Below are 14,277 nucleotides of genomic sequence, written 5' to 3' on the forward strand. Positions count from 1 at the left end.
GTTACATGAGAGGCTCGCTACACGTCACGCGTTACATGAGAGGCTCGCCACACGTCACGCGTTACATGAGAGGCTCGACGTAGTTGCCAGGGAAGAGGCCCGTGACGCCGTTGAGGACGCCCTCCCACCAGCCATCGTCGTTCTTCTTCAGGACGAAGATGACGGCGTTCTCTGAGAAGCTGAGCTCGTCTTCCTTGTCCGCGCTGTAGTCGTACACCGCGATCACTGCGACCATGAACACGTGCTTAGTACATCTGATGCACGTCATGCTTAGTACATCTGCTGCACGTCATGCTTAGTACATCTGCTGCACGTCATGCTTAGTACATCNCGTCTGAGGCCATATACTGGCTCACGTCACGTCTGAGGCCATATACTGGCTCACGTCACGTCTGAGGCCATATACTGGCTCACGTCACGTCTGAGGCCATATACTGGCTCACGTCACGTCTGAGGCCATATACTGGCTCACGTCACGTCTGAGGCCATATACTGGCTCACGTCACGTCTGAGGCCATATACTGGCTCACGTCACGTCTGAGGCCATATACTGGCTCACGTCACGTCTGAGGCCATATACTGGCTCACGTCACGTCTGAGGCCATATACTGGCTCACGTCACGTCTGAGGCCATATACTGGCTCACGTCACGTCTGAGGCCATATACTGGCTCACGTCACGTCTGAGGCCATATACTGGCTCACGTCACGTCTGAGGCCATATACTGGCTCACGTCACGTCTGAGGCCATATACTGGCTCACGTCACGTCTGAGGCCATATACTGGCTCACGTCACGTCTGAGGCCATATACTGGCTCACGTCACGTCTGAGGCCATATACTGGCTCACGTCACGTCTGAGGCCATATACTGGCTCACGTCACGTCTGAGGCCATATACTGGCTCACGTCACGTCTGAGGCCATATACTGGCTCACGTCACGTCTGAGGCCATATACTGGCTCACGTCACGTCTGAGGCCATTTACTGGCTCACGTCACGTCTGAGGCCATATACTGGCTCACGTCACGTCTGAGGCCATATATACTGGCTCACGTCACGTCTGAGGCCATTTATACTGGCTCACGTCACGTCACAAGTTACCATATATAAGAAGATATTTCAAGAAGCTCACACAGATGCCGGTATTGAGATACTGGTCCATTGGTGCCACTACAGCAGAGTACAATTAATCCCTGCATCAAGTGGACCGCTTGGTGTGGATGAAGGCTATCAGTTAACTCAGCTTATATCGCACCGTTAACAATAGCACAACACTGTCGGTATTCACCGGCCAAGTTATGTACCCACCCCACTGAGAATTCCATTATTTTAATGACCAACAAAAAGATTTGTTAAAGCTAAGGAAAATCCAGCAATGAACAAGGTAGAGAGATTGCACGCAGGAAATTAAGAACAACAGGACATATCAGACAATTAAAACAGTCATGACGACCAGAACAATTGAAGAGGATATTCGTAGTGAGGAAATTTGCATGCACTTTAGTGGTACCTAGTGCACAAAATTACCGAAGACACTTCTGTAAAGTGACCTCTTAGAAGAATCAAATGTGTGGAGAACAACATCGTGGGTAAGATCGACGTTATCAGGAAAAAAGAACTGGTTACAGGTCATTTATCACGTAATACTGAGCCGCATTGGTCATTGCTACACGTAATACTGGGCAGCACCGGTCATTGCTACACGTAATACTGGGCAGCACCGGTCATTGCTACACGTAATACTGGGCAGCACCGGTCATTGCTACACGTAATACTGAGTAATGGAACATGACAGAAAGGTCTGTCCTACATGCCAACAAATGAAGGATAAAAATTAACAAGTAATCACACATAATATGTGGAGGAGCGATTTACACAACTAATTGTAAGCGAAACAAATTCTGATATTTTGGATATTATTTTCGATAGTCGACATGCAGGGTTATAAATCATATTTTGCTTTAATAACGCATAAAAACTAATACTCTGAAGTGTATTTCGGTTGCGGAAGTGTTAAAAATTTGTGAAAAAACTATTAATAAATTTAAAAACTCTTTTAATATGTTTAATACTTATAATTTAAGCTCATTATTTTTTTCATGCTCTCCCGATGACGAACTATGTTGTGGAGAAACAGGCACGTTATGAAGAACGCAACCCAATGGGAGTGAAATATGCTAGTATTGCGTTCATGATAACAATTATCAATCCGATAATATAGATACCAACGGACGTGACGGAGAACTTCACAGTCAACACCCACGTCAATAATGATGAGCTAATGCATGAGATGGAATAAGAACATTTATGGGTTAAAAAATGTGATGGAATTCGTGATAATCTTTCATCATAATCCTCTGCCGAAGGTTTGTCTTAACTAAAGGGAGACGGAAAAAAACTCTTCGGCGCAGAATATAAGTATGCAATTTGCATGCAGCCTTGACGAAGGTAGCGCAAAAACTACACAGCAAGCGACAGCAATTGCAAACAAAAATGAAACATATAAAAAACTTAAAATAACACGTTTTCTTAACGTTCTTTATCTGTTTTATTTCATTGCTTTTAGTTTTGTAAACACCAGAAAAACTTGGTTTTTAAAAATGGTTCTTTATATTTATTTATTTTCTACTTTTTAGTTTAGCAATTCAAATCATTTTTCAGGGTTGGCAACTCTGGATGTTCGACAAAAAACTCGATCCCAACCGTGAATTTTTAGGTTTTTTTTATTTTTTATTTTATTTTTAAACTTATTACTTCTGATGATCAAATCTTGAATTGTTAGGCAGCATAAGCATGCACGCCAAATTTCAAGTTTCTAGGATCTCGAGAAGTGCTTTATATTAAGGTTTGAATTTTTGATGACAGACAGAGACGAAGCGAAACTAAGAAAAACGTACGTGGTAAAAACTTGGTAATAACAAACTACATGAAATAACACAAAAATGTTCGCGTTGAAGATTATGCGATGAAAACGTCATAAGCGAGATGCTCAACGAAGAAAGAAATTTCGTGGAAGAGAGAGAGGCACCTAGAATAACTTCATACCCTGGTAACTTAAAAAAACGCGAGGATAATAACTATCTTAACTGATAACTTAAAAAAACGCGAGGATAATAACTACCTAAACTGATAACTTTAAAAAACGCGAGGATAATAACTATCTTAACTGATAACTTAAAAAACGCGAGGATAATAACTACCTTAACTGATAACTTAAAAAACGCGAGGATAATAACTACCTTAACTGATAACTAAAAAAAACGCGAGGATAATAACTACCTAAACTGATAACGCCTAGAATCCGCGATCAAAAGTGGTGCCGTATCAAGGCTTATTGAACATATGAAAGACTGTGAGTGCAAGAGCTGGAAATAAATTATGTACGATAATCAAGTAATTCAACAAAACGGCGTTAGAAAACAAGCTTCAGGCCGTGAAAGTGCACAATTAAACAGAATTCAATGATGCAAGCAATACGACACAAAATTTATGAGAAAAAGTTAAATTAATATATGACTAACGATTTAAATTAGCATTATAAATTCACATAGGCAAATAGCAAGTCCGTGCATAGTGGATTAATTCAATTTCCATGCATAACAAAAAGCTTCTTGTTTCATATCTCATGAGTGAGGGGAAGTGAGTGATGTGAGACACGCATTACATCCTAACATCAACGTTCCCGCGCCATGTTAAATAGGATTCAAGATCTAGAGGCAAGCTGGATAAATTGGATAAAACGTCCATTTAATGTAAAGGTTGTATTTCAAGAGGAGTGAAGCAGATTAGAAACAAGAGGACCACAATCAAACGCTCAAGATAAAGACACATCCATGCTTTCAACACAACGCCTTGGAGTGAAGCGTGAGGCATGCGTCACGCTACATGTCGCCCCCAGCAGGAGGCTGTGCACACGAGGCTAGCGTGAGTCCCGGCTAGCGTGACCTCGACCATGCTAGTCACGCTACAAGCGTGACCTCGATCATGCTAGTCACGCTACACGTCGCCCCCTGCATGAGGCCGTGCATACGAGGCTAGCGTGAGTACCGGCTAGCGTGACCTCGACCATGCCGGCGGGGGCGGCAGCGCTGCTGGCGGCGCGGTTGGTGCCGTCGCGGACGGTGTTGCTGCTGCCGCCGCTCTGGCGGATGGCGTGCGTCGAGCTCTGCGTGAACGGGTTCACGGACTCCTTCACCTCACCAGAGTAGTTCAGGAACGGGTTAGTGGCCACCATCGCTGCCTGCTGCTGCTGCTGGGAGCTGTACAGCTGCTGCTGGTCCTGCGACAACTGCTGTTGCTGCTGCTGCTGTTGGTAAATCTGTTGTTGCTGTGCATGCTGTTGCAGTTGTTGTTGCGAAAGTTGTTGCTGTTGCTGCATTTGTTGCTGGTTCTGCTGTTGCTGTTGTTGCTGGAGCTGTTGTTGCTGAAGCTGTTCATGCTGAAGCTGCTGTTGCTGCAACTGTTGTTGCTGCAGCTGTTGTTGTTGCAGCTGCTGCTGTGAGTAGTGCTGCTGTTGTTGCTGTTGTTGTAGCGGTTGCTGCTGCTGCTGTTGTTGTTGTTGTAGCGGTTGCTGCTGTTCCTGATCTTGCCCGAGGTTCTGTTGCTCCAGCAGTTGTTGCTGCTGCTGCAGTTCATGCATTTCAATGAGCTTCTGCTGATGCATAAGCTTCTGCTGGAGCTGCTCAGAAGCAACGCTCGAGAGCTGCGTGGCTCCAGGGGGCACCCGCACAGGGGCCGCACCCCCCGCCCCATTCTGGGGCTTCGAGGACTCAGCTTTGCTGGGGACATTGGCGCCGTGGACATCGCCTGCAGCGCTCACGGCGACCGCACACACTTTGGGCGGCGTAGAATACAAAGGGCGCGAGGTGTTTGTGAGGGAAGGGTGAGGGAGGGTGTTGCTGACACCGGGGCTTGACGTGGTCGCGTCGTTGGAAGGGACAGACGATTTTTTTGGGAGTGTCATTGCGGGGCGGATGACAGTGGGGTATCCTTTTGGCAAGCATGAGGGTGAGAGAATAGCGGCAATGATGATTAGCTAGTCAGGGGAGCTGAGTGAGGACGAGCCATAGAGGGTAGTCGGGCACCAACGATGCTTCTATGTACTTTAATTAGAAAAATCTACACGAACTGAATAGGCAATTGCAGCACAACTAATTTCCCGTTTTTAAAGCGAGGAGAAAAAATCTGATTGTAATGAGAACATACAGGGTATGAAAGTATGAAGCTTCTCTGTGAAGCATTTAGTAAGTGAACGTGAAAGAGTGAACATCCACGATGAGAATATCAATGAATTTATTTATTCCACTTTCAATATTTTTCAGTGATATTTATTAAAGAGGCATGTTGTAGCACGTTGTTGGTGATATGACCTCCATCACTGGATGTCTGGGGATGAGGCATGATAGAGGGCAGAGAAGAACCCGAGTCATCCAGGGATGTATATAGAGGATAATGTATCAATAAACCAGGAGGAAAAATTCTATAACAATAAATCAGAACGTTTAGTAAATTCAAGGTTGACACAATGACGCAGTTAATGGAAGACTTTCAAAATGAGGGGATCGATTATATGCAGCAAATGACTGAGAGCCAAGAACTGTTAGGTTCCATTTAAGGACCTACTAGGCAATAAAGTTTCAAAACGAGCAGAAAAGGAAAAATGCTTGTATTTACAACAGATGTGGTAAGTTTAGGAAGATCATTAGCATAAATGTTTCGTTTTCATTAATAACTAGACTAAGTTTGTATGTTAAATTGATTGCTGTGCATTTATTAATGACTGATATATCAATGCGAAGAATACCCAGATAGAGCATGACAATGCATTACTAACATCATAGAAGTAACTATCTCTAGGAGATTGATGGATCATCAAGTTTGAAAATTAACTTATCTAAGAAGGAATTATGAATTATATTAGGAATCATGTGCCATATTTCTACCCTCAGTGATACCCAGACCCATTAAATTGAAATAACAACGATCAGAATATATTTGAAATGTGTCTTGAGGATCAGGCAGCCAAAAAATGCATAGATCACGCAATTTTTTTAAATGAATAAATCACTGCAATTTTGTCAGTCTATGTTCACAAAGGAGGACATACCCATCCAAAATATTTCCAATATTAAAAATGTAAACAAGAGCAATCGAACTCTTGGTGAAGTGCAACTCTTGAGCTTCAGTTGTGCCAAGCAAGAAATGTAAAGAAGTTGCAGCCAAAATAAGCTCTAGCCGCTAATATCATGGCAAGCATGGCAGCTAGGCAACAAAACTCGGCAATGCGTTGTATCCAAGACCAAGGTAAGGCGAGCATTTGTATATGTTCCTACCAAGTTAACAGTAGCAATACAAATTTCATGTTACACAAAGAGGCAATATTGATGTGAAGGGTTGTTACTGCATGAGAATATTGACATGTAACTGGATACTTGCGACGGAACTGTTTTAGCTGCATAAACCACACACGTCATCACATCAACAGACTATTTCAATATGTTGATGCTAAAGACAAGCGCTCTACGGGAAAGCAAGTTCTTCTGAATATAAACGATGACGGTAAATTTGAACAACCTATTCTTCCGCAAAAAAAAATTCAAACAATTTAAAAGTTTAAATTAATTTTAGATTTTCTGGTTACATTTTTCCAAGGAATTTAAAGCAAAATAGAGTAAATGCGTTATAATTATGAGCATTTCAGTGTTAAGAAATTCAATTTACGTTTTAGATTATCTAGAAAGAAAATTGTGTCTGTTAGAAGGTCATCGGGGCAAAAGTCTTAGTGATTTGAAGCAATCATTTCTCAATCATATGCAGAAACAATGAATACACGTACCGTGACCAGCACCTGAATAAGAAATACACAAAGTAACTAAATTAAAAAACTCACGACAAATAACTTATCGCAATTTCTATTTCTTAAATACGTAATTGAGATCCAAATTATAAAAAAACCATATACTGTATACTATATAAAAACATAATTAGTACACTCCATATAATGTACGGTGCAAATGAGCTGACACTTATTCAGTTTACTGAGTACAATAAATAAGCATCAAATCAAATTAATTCGCATGGAATCTTATTCAAATTGAACCGGAATCTCAAACATACCTAGTGTATTGTTAAAATGTAAGAAGAAGAGCATAAGAATGTGAATAAGAAACAAGGACTTGTGTCTTGTTGCATCAACATAGACACCTGCTGCACGTGCACCCAATACATAACCTAATGTTTACAACCACCAGTAAGGGTGATTCTATGGTCGATCCAGAGGTGAAACTATAGCTGAACTAAATAAACAAGATCGAAAAGTAATTAAAATGAGATATACATTAATCAATAATCTAATGAGTCAATAGAGTTTATATGGCAAAGATCAGTTATGTATAAATTCAGGTTGACAGGAGAGTTCGTAATTTTAATGATTTGCAGTGATGACTACAATAATCTAATGGGTCAACCGAGTTTATAGGGCCAAGATCAGTTATGTATAAATTCAGGTTGAGAGGAGAGTTCGTAATTATAATGATATGCAGTGATGAGACTAAATACAATAGTATACGGCACTCACGGGGAAGGTTGTGTGAGTGGTTAGCAGCGTAGTGCGAGGGCTCGGTCATGTGGTGGCCGGCAGCATAGCCTCCCCCATGTTGAGGCATTGGGTGAACCATTCCCACCTTAAATACAATTAAATGTTACCAAAACTTTCTTGTGGTTGCTTGCAAGCAATTATTCTCATCAGAAAAAGATAACTAACACTCTAAGTAAAATTTCAAAGGAACTAGAAGAAATTTAGACAATAATGAGGTTATCATTTGAAACAGAGTAATATCGCACTGACTCACGTTGTGACAATTATCAAATAACTTATAACAATGAGACCGGAATTGGATTATTCGTTACGATTGCGAGACGAACGATAACAGTAAAATTGAAAGGGCAAAAAAGCCACCTGAGGGGGCGGAGGTGGAGGGGCAGGAGAGGGCGGTAGAGGGTTTGTAAGAGCAGGACCATACATGCGCTGCTGCTGGGGCTGTAGGGGCTGAGAACTCTCCCCACGACGCGGGTGTCCCATAGGGAAGTTGGGAGCGTAGTTCATTGGGACCTGAATAGAGCAGTGAAAAGTCAGGATCATCGTGGAAAAAAGTTTAGGGGATCAATGTCACAAATTATAAAAACAGAAATTTGGTTAAAATTTAGAATTTCATGATCTTTGAAAACCGTCAACAAAAATACCACAAGTAATAATGATGAACCAAGGTAATATGGGTTTATATATAATAGAGAGATGACCTGAGGTGGGGCGACAGCAGGAGGCGTTCTGTATTCACGCGACCCCCTGGCCAGGCTAGTGACAGAGCGCGAGGACTGAGGAGGAGTGGGGGGCTTGGTGGTGGGAGGAGGTCCTGCAGAAGGCGCATAGATGCCGCTACTGGAGGACGCGTTACTAGGCTGCTGCTGCAGCAGAGGTGTGGATGAAGAAGGTGGAGCCATGGCAAGTGCTGGCCCTGCACCTGAAGGAGCGTGACGAAGGCGTGGTCCAACAGACGACCCTGACCTCTCACCGTGGCCGATGTGGTCCAACTCTGCAGTGAAGCAAACACAGAAGTGCAAGTCAGTTCCATTCTGCTCCTGTCAACTTACAATCAAGAACAACAAAGAAATCTCATACCACATCATAAATGTTAAGAAATAAACTCTATACATGCTAATAGAATTCACAATTACCCAAATTTGAGTCAAACTATGGGTACAATTTGTTGCACACGTTCATTATATATTACATAAAACTCATAGACTGTTAAATGTTTCAATAAATCTATTAATCAATCAGGAATTGAGACAATGATAAAATTATACATGGCCATCCAAATAATGTGGCTGAATATGACAATGAAATTGAGTCATACATTGGATATCCTGTGTAAACAACCTTTCATTAAGAAAACATTAAGGCACACATGATAAATAAATTCAATTTTTATCAATACTTTTACAAGTATTTCTGTTCAAAATAGACATACCAGTATGTCCAGTTTTCCTACATGTGAAATCTCTGTCCTATTCATTGTTGATAAATGGGCAGAAAGCTAAAAAGAACCTAAAAATTATTATATTTTTCACAACTCCAGCAATAAAATAAAATGAGTACTACTCACTCGTAAAGTCAATTGGTTTCCTCACATACTTGATGGGCTTCTCAGTATTAGCTGGAGCTAAAATCTTGAACTGTCGTGTGATGCTCTTATTGGTTGTCAGAACACCAATCTCACGGCGTGCTACTTTCTCCTTGTGAATCATCACCATCTGATTAAAGATGCCATTGAAATGCAAAATGGCATTTAAATACAAAAAATAGCAAACATTTATAAAATAATGAAATTCATGATCAATATGGACTAGCTTTGACAGTGCAACTATTGAATATAAGTATATACAAATAAGAATGCTCATAGATCAGTTAACTATTCAAATATTAATAACAACAACATTCATGGTACAATATGGGAGTTGGTAATATCTACAGCACTATTGTATGCATTGAGAAAATGTCCAGAAAGTCATGTCAGAACCACATTATTCAAAGCAAAAGACTGATTTTCTTCAAAATACACTGGTGAAGTTTCCTAGATTTTTGTTTGCAGACAAAATTCAATAATTCTGAAATAAGAGTAATGTTTATTTTATGATCCAAGAATGAATAGAATTAGAAGAGAGGAAAATTGGTCATACCTCAGCTATGTAGTTTACTTGGCTTTCCATTTCTGCGAGCTGATGGGACTGCTGGTCCATCATCTGCAGGAAGTTGTAAGCCAGCGTGTTGATCTGATAAGCCACTGATGCCAGTGACTGGGTTGTGTAGTTCTTGGTCTCTTCCAGAGCCATTCGCTTGTTTTCTGCCTGCAAGAGAAGAAGAATGCAGCTTATTATACAATAATTTATTTTACAGTTATATCCTAATAATTGGTTTCATTGATAAACATTAAAAATATTCTTTTTTGTGAGTAGGGACTAATTACCTGGGGTGCTAGTATGGAATATATCTACTTGGCGAGCCGCTACTGAATTTTTCGAGCCGTGGTTTTATGGATTTGCCAGCCGTGATACAACAAACGTTTTGTTGATTTGTTTACATTACGATGTTTATGTTTTTTCTGCAAGATATTTTTGGCGGAAACGGTAAAGCAATGCGGATTGCAGAAGTTGAAAATTTTATGAAATGACATGTTTGCGAAGTGCAAACCGCGATTTTTTAATCAAACAAAAATGTATGACATTCGAGCCGCGCATAGTGGCAAAGCAGAGAGTTTTTTAGACACTACATCAAGTTCATTTTTGAATCCTATAAGTAGACTAGTAAAGTATCATAGATACCAGCATTATCATACTTAAGGAATTGATTTAAATCTTGAGTAAATGAGAAAATTAAAAATGAACTGATTCTAAAAAATCTCTGGTTTGTCACTATGGAGCCGCGAGATTTCATACCTACTGAAATTATATGATATTAGAGCCGCGATATTTCAGACAAAAATAGGACTTTTCCAGACTAGCTGGGGTGTTGGAGATACCTACATGCTACATCCAATAAAGTAGGTTTTGCAAGGAATTTGATGAAAATTATGCATGCAAGGCATTTTGAAGACTGCCGGCATTGTTTTAGATTACTGTCAACTTGTCAAGTTGTCAACGACATGATTATGATTAGCTATAGGTCTACAAATAGGGGGCAAAAATTGGCAATGCATTCAACAAACTCTACATCATTGGGTTGAAGTTCTTTAAAATGGAATTCATAGATGTTTGTTAACTCAAAAATTCATTCACTGTCTCTGTTTGGAAGGCAAACATTTTCCACACTTGGGCATGGAAAGAAACCTATAAATCAAACAGAAAGGACAGATAGAAATTAGAAATGATGTTGATAACTTGATTGTTGATAGCTATGCAATCAAACGATTTCCACATTACACAAACAGTCCAACATGCTAAAAGAAAAACTTACCCTGCCAAAATTTTCAAGACAATAAGCAGCAACTTTGTCCAAATTAGTATGGGAATCTGTCAACGACTGTCTACCTTCAGGAATTTCTTCTTGAACCAATCTAACAAACTCAGCTGACAACGCCATGATGGACACCTATTAATATGAAAAAGTTGCTTTTCTAGAATATGCTGGATAAAGAATAGAAAAATGAGATTATTAGCAAAAACTTTAAAACAGTTTCTAATAAGTCATAATATTAATAGGACAAAAAGCAATAACAATCGACAGCCGGACAGCGTTCATGAAGGTACAAGGGCAGGGCGCGTCCAAAAATCGGCTTCCTTTCATCCGTTGTGTAACAGATGAAATGCGGAAAAAGTAGCAGGCTCCGTTTATGCAGACATGCTAAATAGAAGAATCTAATACATCTTACTCTTCATATGCATGATGCCACTCTCACCAGTTTATAAAATGATAGAATATAAAGCTTTGGTATTAGCTACGTTTGAGTATAGCTGTGGCAAAACGGTGAATTCAAAGATAATCTAACTAAAACACGAGGCAGTGATATACGTATGCGTGAAAGTAAAGTGTGCGTAAATTCGCATCTTTCATCACTTGCTTCAACGTAAGTAGTTAATACTATAATTTAGATGCTAGTCATAAAATAACATCGTCAGAATAAAATTATGTTCTGCTTAAACCTTTTTCTTCGATATATCGTACTAAGGCTAACATCAGCAGCACGCTAACACTACGTTACTTTGGATGTTCCGTGGAGAAAATACAAACAAAAAATTAGAAATCATATTTATTCATAAAAAAAGTCATAATATCGAAATTAGACGTTGCCTTTACGTTCAGCTTGTTTTAATAGCTGCTCCTAGTACAACAAGCGCGTGCTTTGTAAATATTAACACTTCAAAATTCATCCATTATGGTCAGGCTTACGGTATAGACTGAATTCTGGATTCTCAGTCGTATCAATAACACAAGCAGTGCACGTTTATTGTACACATAAATACGCAAACGAGAACAATACAATGATAACGGTAGTAATTTTGTTTAACATTTTAAAATGATGCGCTAATAGGGGTTGAACGTCTTTTATTCAACAGCATAATAATATCCTGAATCTAAATGCTCAAAAATATTCAACCAAACAATCAAAAACATATTGAACATTTCAAAGAATATTGAACACCTTTTAGTAGACTACCGCAGTAGATGCAACAATTATGAAAACGAATTTTGAAACTGAATACCAGAAAGGAAAAACGAATTAAATATGGAGATGATATTGCTCAAATAGTGTAAAACTTCAAAGCGTCTTCAAAGAAAGAACAAATTAATTTACTCGGAGTAAAATTTCTACTTCGGATTGTTAGTAACGCAGATTAAATTTCATTTGATGAAATTCCGAATAATCTGCTAATGAAGCTCATGATCTAACGAACGGATATATAAATATTCGTTCAAATGAAAAATGACATTTGAATGAGATCGTACAAAACTGAGGAGAACTGTTGAAAAATGAGACTAAACAATAGGGGGGTTGACAGATACCGATACGTTCTAGCAACGATATTACTGTTGATTTGAAGGAGCTTTTACCTGATGATACGTCTATGAGTTCAACCTGATGAAAATCGAGATATGCAAGTCTGGTACAGCAATGATTGATTTACTTAAAAATGTTATGAAGACTTGGAAAAAAACGAATACATGTTTACCACATGTGCGCTTCAGGTTAATCAATACCAGGTTGACCGGAAAATATAGCAAGGGAGCGTAGTTAAGATAATGATGTTAACAAAACAAGGCCTAAATGTATGGCGGGCCATTATCATGTGATCAGTCATGATAGCTATAAAATAGAAACTGCAACCTGGTATAGATTAAATCAAGAAACGGGACTTCCACTCAACACAACTCTAGAGATCATAGCAGATAACGAACTGGAGGGATTCTAAGCCACACGTCGTTTCTGAGTCGAGATGTAAAGAACGTTATTGCCACGGATGAAAGCGTCGCCATATTTGTTCTTGAGTTGACCGTTCATATATTCTTCGGTCTGCTCAAGAGCGATGTTCATATAACCGTCCAAACACGCCAGCACACCTGCGACAACAACACAAGGCTCTCAATCAATGTTCACAAGACTAATTCAAAGGCTTTTAACCCTCTACCGCCGCATGTCACTCTCCGTAAACATAACTTTCAATTAAAATTATACGATAACTATTGAGTGTAGCAACCTGAGGACGTTTGTACGCAACAGAGAACATTTTAAAGTTGTATGTTGCGGCAACTATTAGTGCAAGTCATTTTGCGCTCACTAGGACGTCTTCTTTCGGAGAGTAGGCTTGTGACAATATTGCTCAGGTTACTCATGGCAGGCGGTAGAGGGTTAAGTAAGGGAAAAAGTGGCTTTCGCTTTACAGTAGCAGTACTACAGCCATCGAGGTGGCAATTTGATTCATACGATTCATTTGAGGCTAGAAATAAAATCTGTAAAAACTGATGAGTACTATTTCAAATTTGTTCCCAGTGAAGAAGTACTGCTGCGTACCTCTGTAATCTACGCCGGAGTTCAACTTCACCACTACAGGGCGACCGATGATTTGCTGCAGGAACTCATTGGGGGTTTGACGGCGATTCATTGTTCAAGTATCTTACTGTTCAAACCACAAGAAAAAGCACAGAATATTTACCTGTAACAAAAAAAATTTTCAAAGTATGGCGTATTCCAAAAATGACTAGCTGCATAGTACCTCGCGCAGGCTACAAGGATTTCTTTCTAAAAGCAGGAGATGAAATTTAATCCAAGAGAAACGGAAAGTAGCGAGGGCACCGTGGAGCAATATTATTTACCTACAGATATTAGGTAAAATTATTATCAGCAAGAATTAAATCAGATTCATTTTCTATTCGAGTAAGAGTGCAGACTCGTTGGCAAAACTCTAACCCAGGACTAATATTCGTGTTCATTTTTGTTACACTACTAATTAATTCATCGCAGTTTATCCACGCCAAGAATGGGCAGTTCTCCAGTAGATTACTTATTAATGTTACACAACAGATCGGAGCGCAGCCGAGGGCTTGTTAGGTCCCTGAACACCGAGCAGATGAGAACAGCTCAGTGCTTCCTGCGGCATCACGTCATAAATTAAAATAACGACTGTCATATGATAACACGAGCCCATCCACAAAATGTACAAAAAAGTAGAGGGCACATCATTGATGCAAATCAGGATATTTTGAGGAAACTGAAACGACCTAA

At 39.8% G+C, this 14,277-nt stretch overlaps 2 protein-coding genes across 2 annotated transcripts; both read right to left on the reverse strand.

Moving 5' to 3' along the window:
* Positions 1 to 13: 13 nt before the first annotated feature.
* On the reverse strand, positions 14 to 11,306 carry LOC108666034 (abl interactor 2). Its single transcript, XM_047880857.1, has 10 exons — positions 11,013 to 11,306; positions 9,740 to 9,907; positions 9,166 to 9,313; positions 8,300 to 8,592; positions 7,959 to 8,111; positions 7,578 to 7,683; positions 6,837 to 6,848; positions 4,536 to 4,990; positions 4,049 to 4,337; positions 14 to 225 (listed from the first exon to the last, which is right to left on the reverse strand). The coding sequence occupies exons 1-10, from the start codon at positions 11,136 to 11,138 to the stop codon at positions 62 to 64; spliced, it is 1,914 nt and encodes a 637-aa protein (XP_047736813.1). The 5' UTR covers positions 11,139 to 11,306; the 3' UTR covers positions 14 to 61.
* A 486-nt stretch (positions 11,307 to 11,792) lies between these two features.
* LOC108666036 (U6 snRNA-associated Sm-like protein LSm6) lies at positions 11,793 to 13,708 on the reverse strand. Its single transcript, XM_018152843.1, has 2 exons — positions 13,567 to 13,708; positions 11,793 to 13,115 (listed from the first exon to the last, which is right to left on the reverse strand). The coding sequence occupies exons 1-2, from the start codon at positions 13,655 to 13,657 to the stop codon at positions 12,964 to 12,966; spliced, it is 243 nt and encodes an 80-aa protein (XP_018008332.1). The 5' UTR covers positions 13,658 to 13,708; the 3' UTR covers positions 11,793 to 12,963.
* Positions 13,709 to 14,277: the final 569 nt, after the last annotated feature.

Source organism: Hyalella azteca, unplaced genomic scaffold (genome assembly GCF_000764305.2).
Source record: "Hyalella azteca isolate HAZT.00-mixed unplaced genomic scaffold, Hazt_2.0.2 contig6477, whole genome shotgun sequence".
In the NCBI taxonomy this organism is placed as follows: Eukaryota; Metazoa; Arthropoda; class Malacostraca; order Amphipoda; family Hyalellidae; genus Hyalella; species Hyalella azteca.

Bases quoted from the DNA above. Each gene is read 5' to 3' on its own strand.
- LOC108666034 (XM_047880857.1), bottom strand. From the start codon at position 11,138: ATGGCGTTGTCAGCTGAGTTTGTTAGATTGGTTCAAGAAGAAATTCCT. The intron at 8,593-9,165 runs GTGAGTAGTACT...GCTTCACTGCAG, and splicing joins GAAACCAATTGACTTTACGA to AGTTGGACCACATCGGCCAC. The intron at 7,684-7,958 runs GTGGCTTTTTTG...ATTGTATTTAAG, and splicing joins CTCCACCTCCGCCCCCTCAG to GTGGGAATGGTTCACCCAAT.
- LOC108666036 (XM_018152843.1), bottom strand. From the start codon at position 13,657: ATGAATCGCCGTCAAACCCCCAATGAGTTCCTGCAGCAAATCATCGGT. The intron at 13,116-13,566 runs GTACGCAGCAGT...TTGTTGTCGCAG, and splicing joins CTCCGGCGTAGATTACAGAG to GTGTGCTGGCGTGTTTGGAC.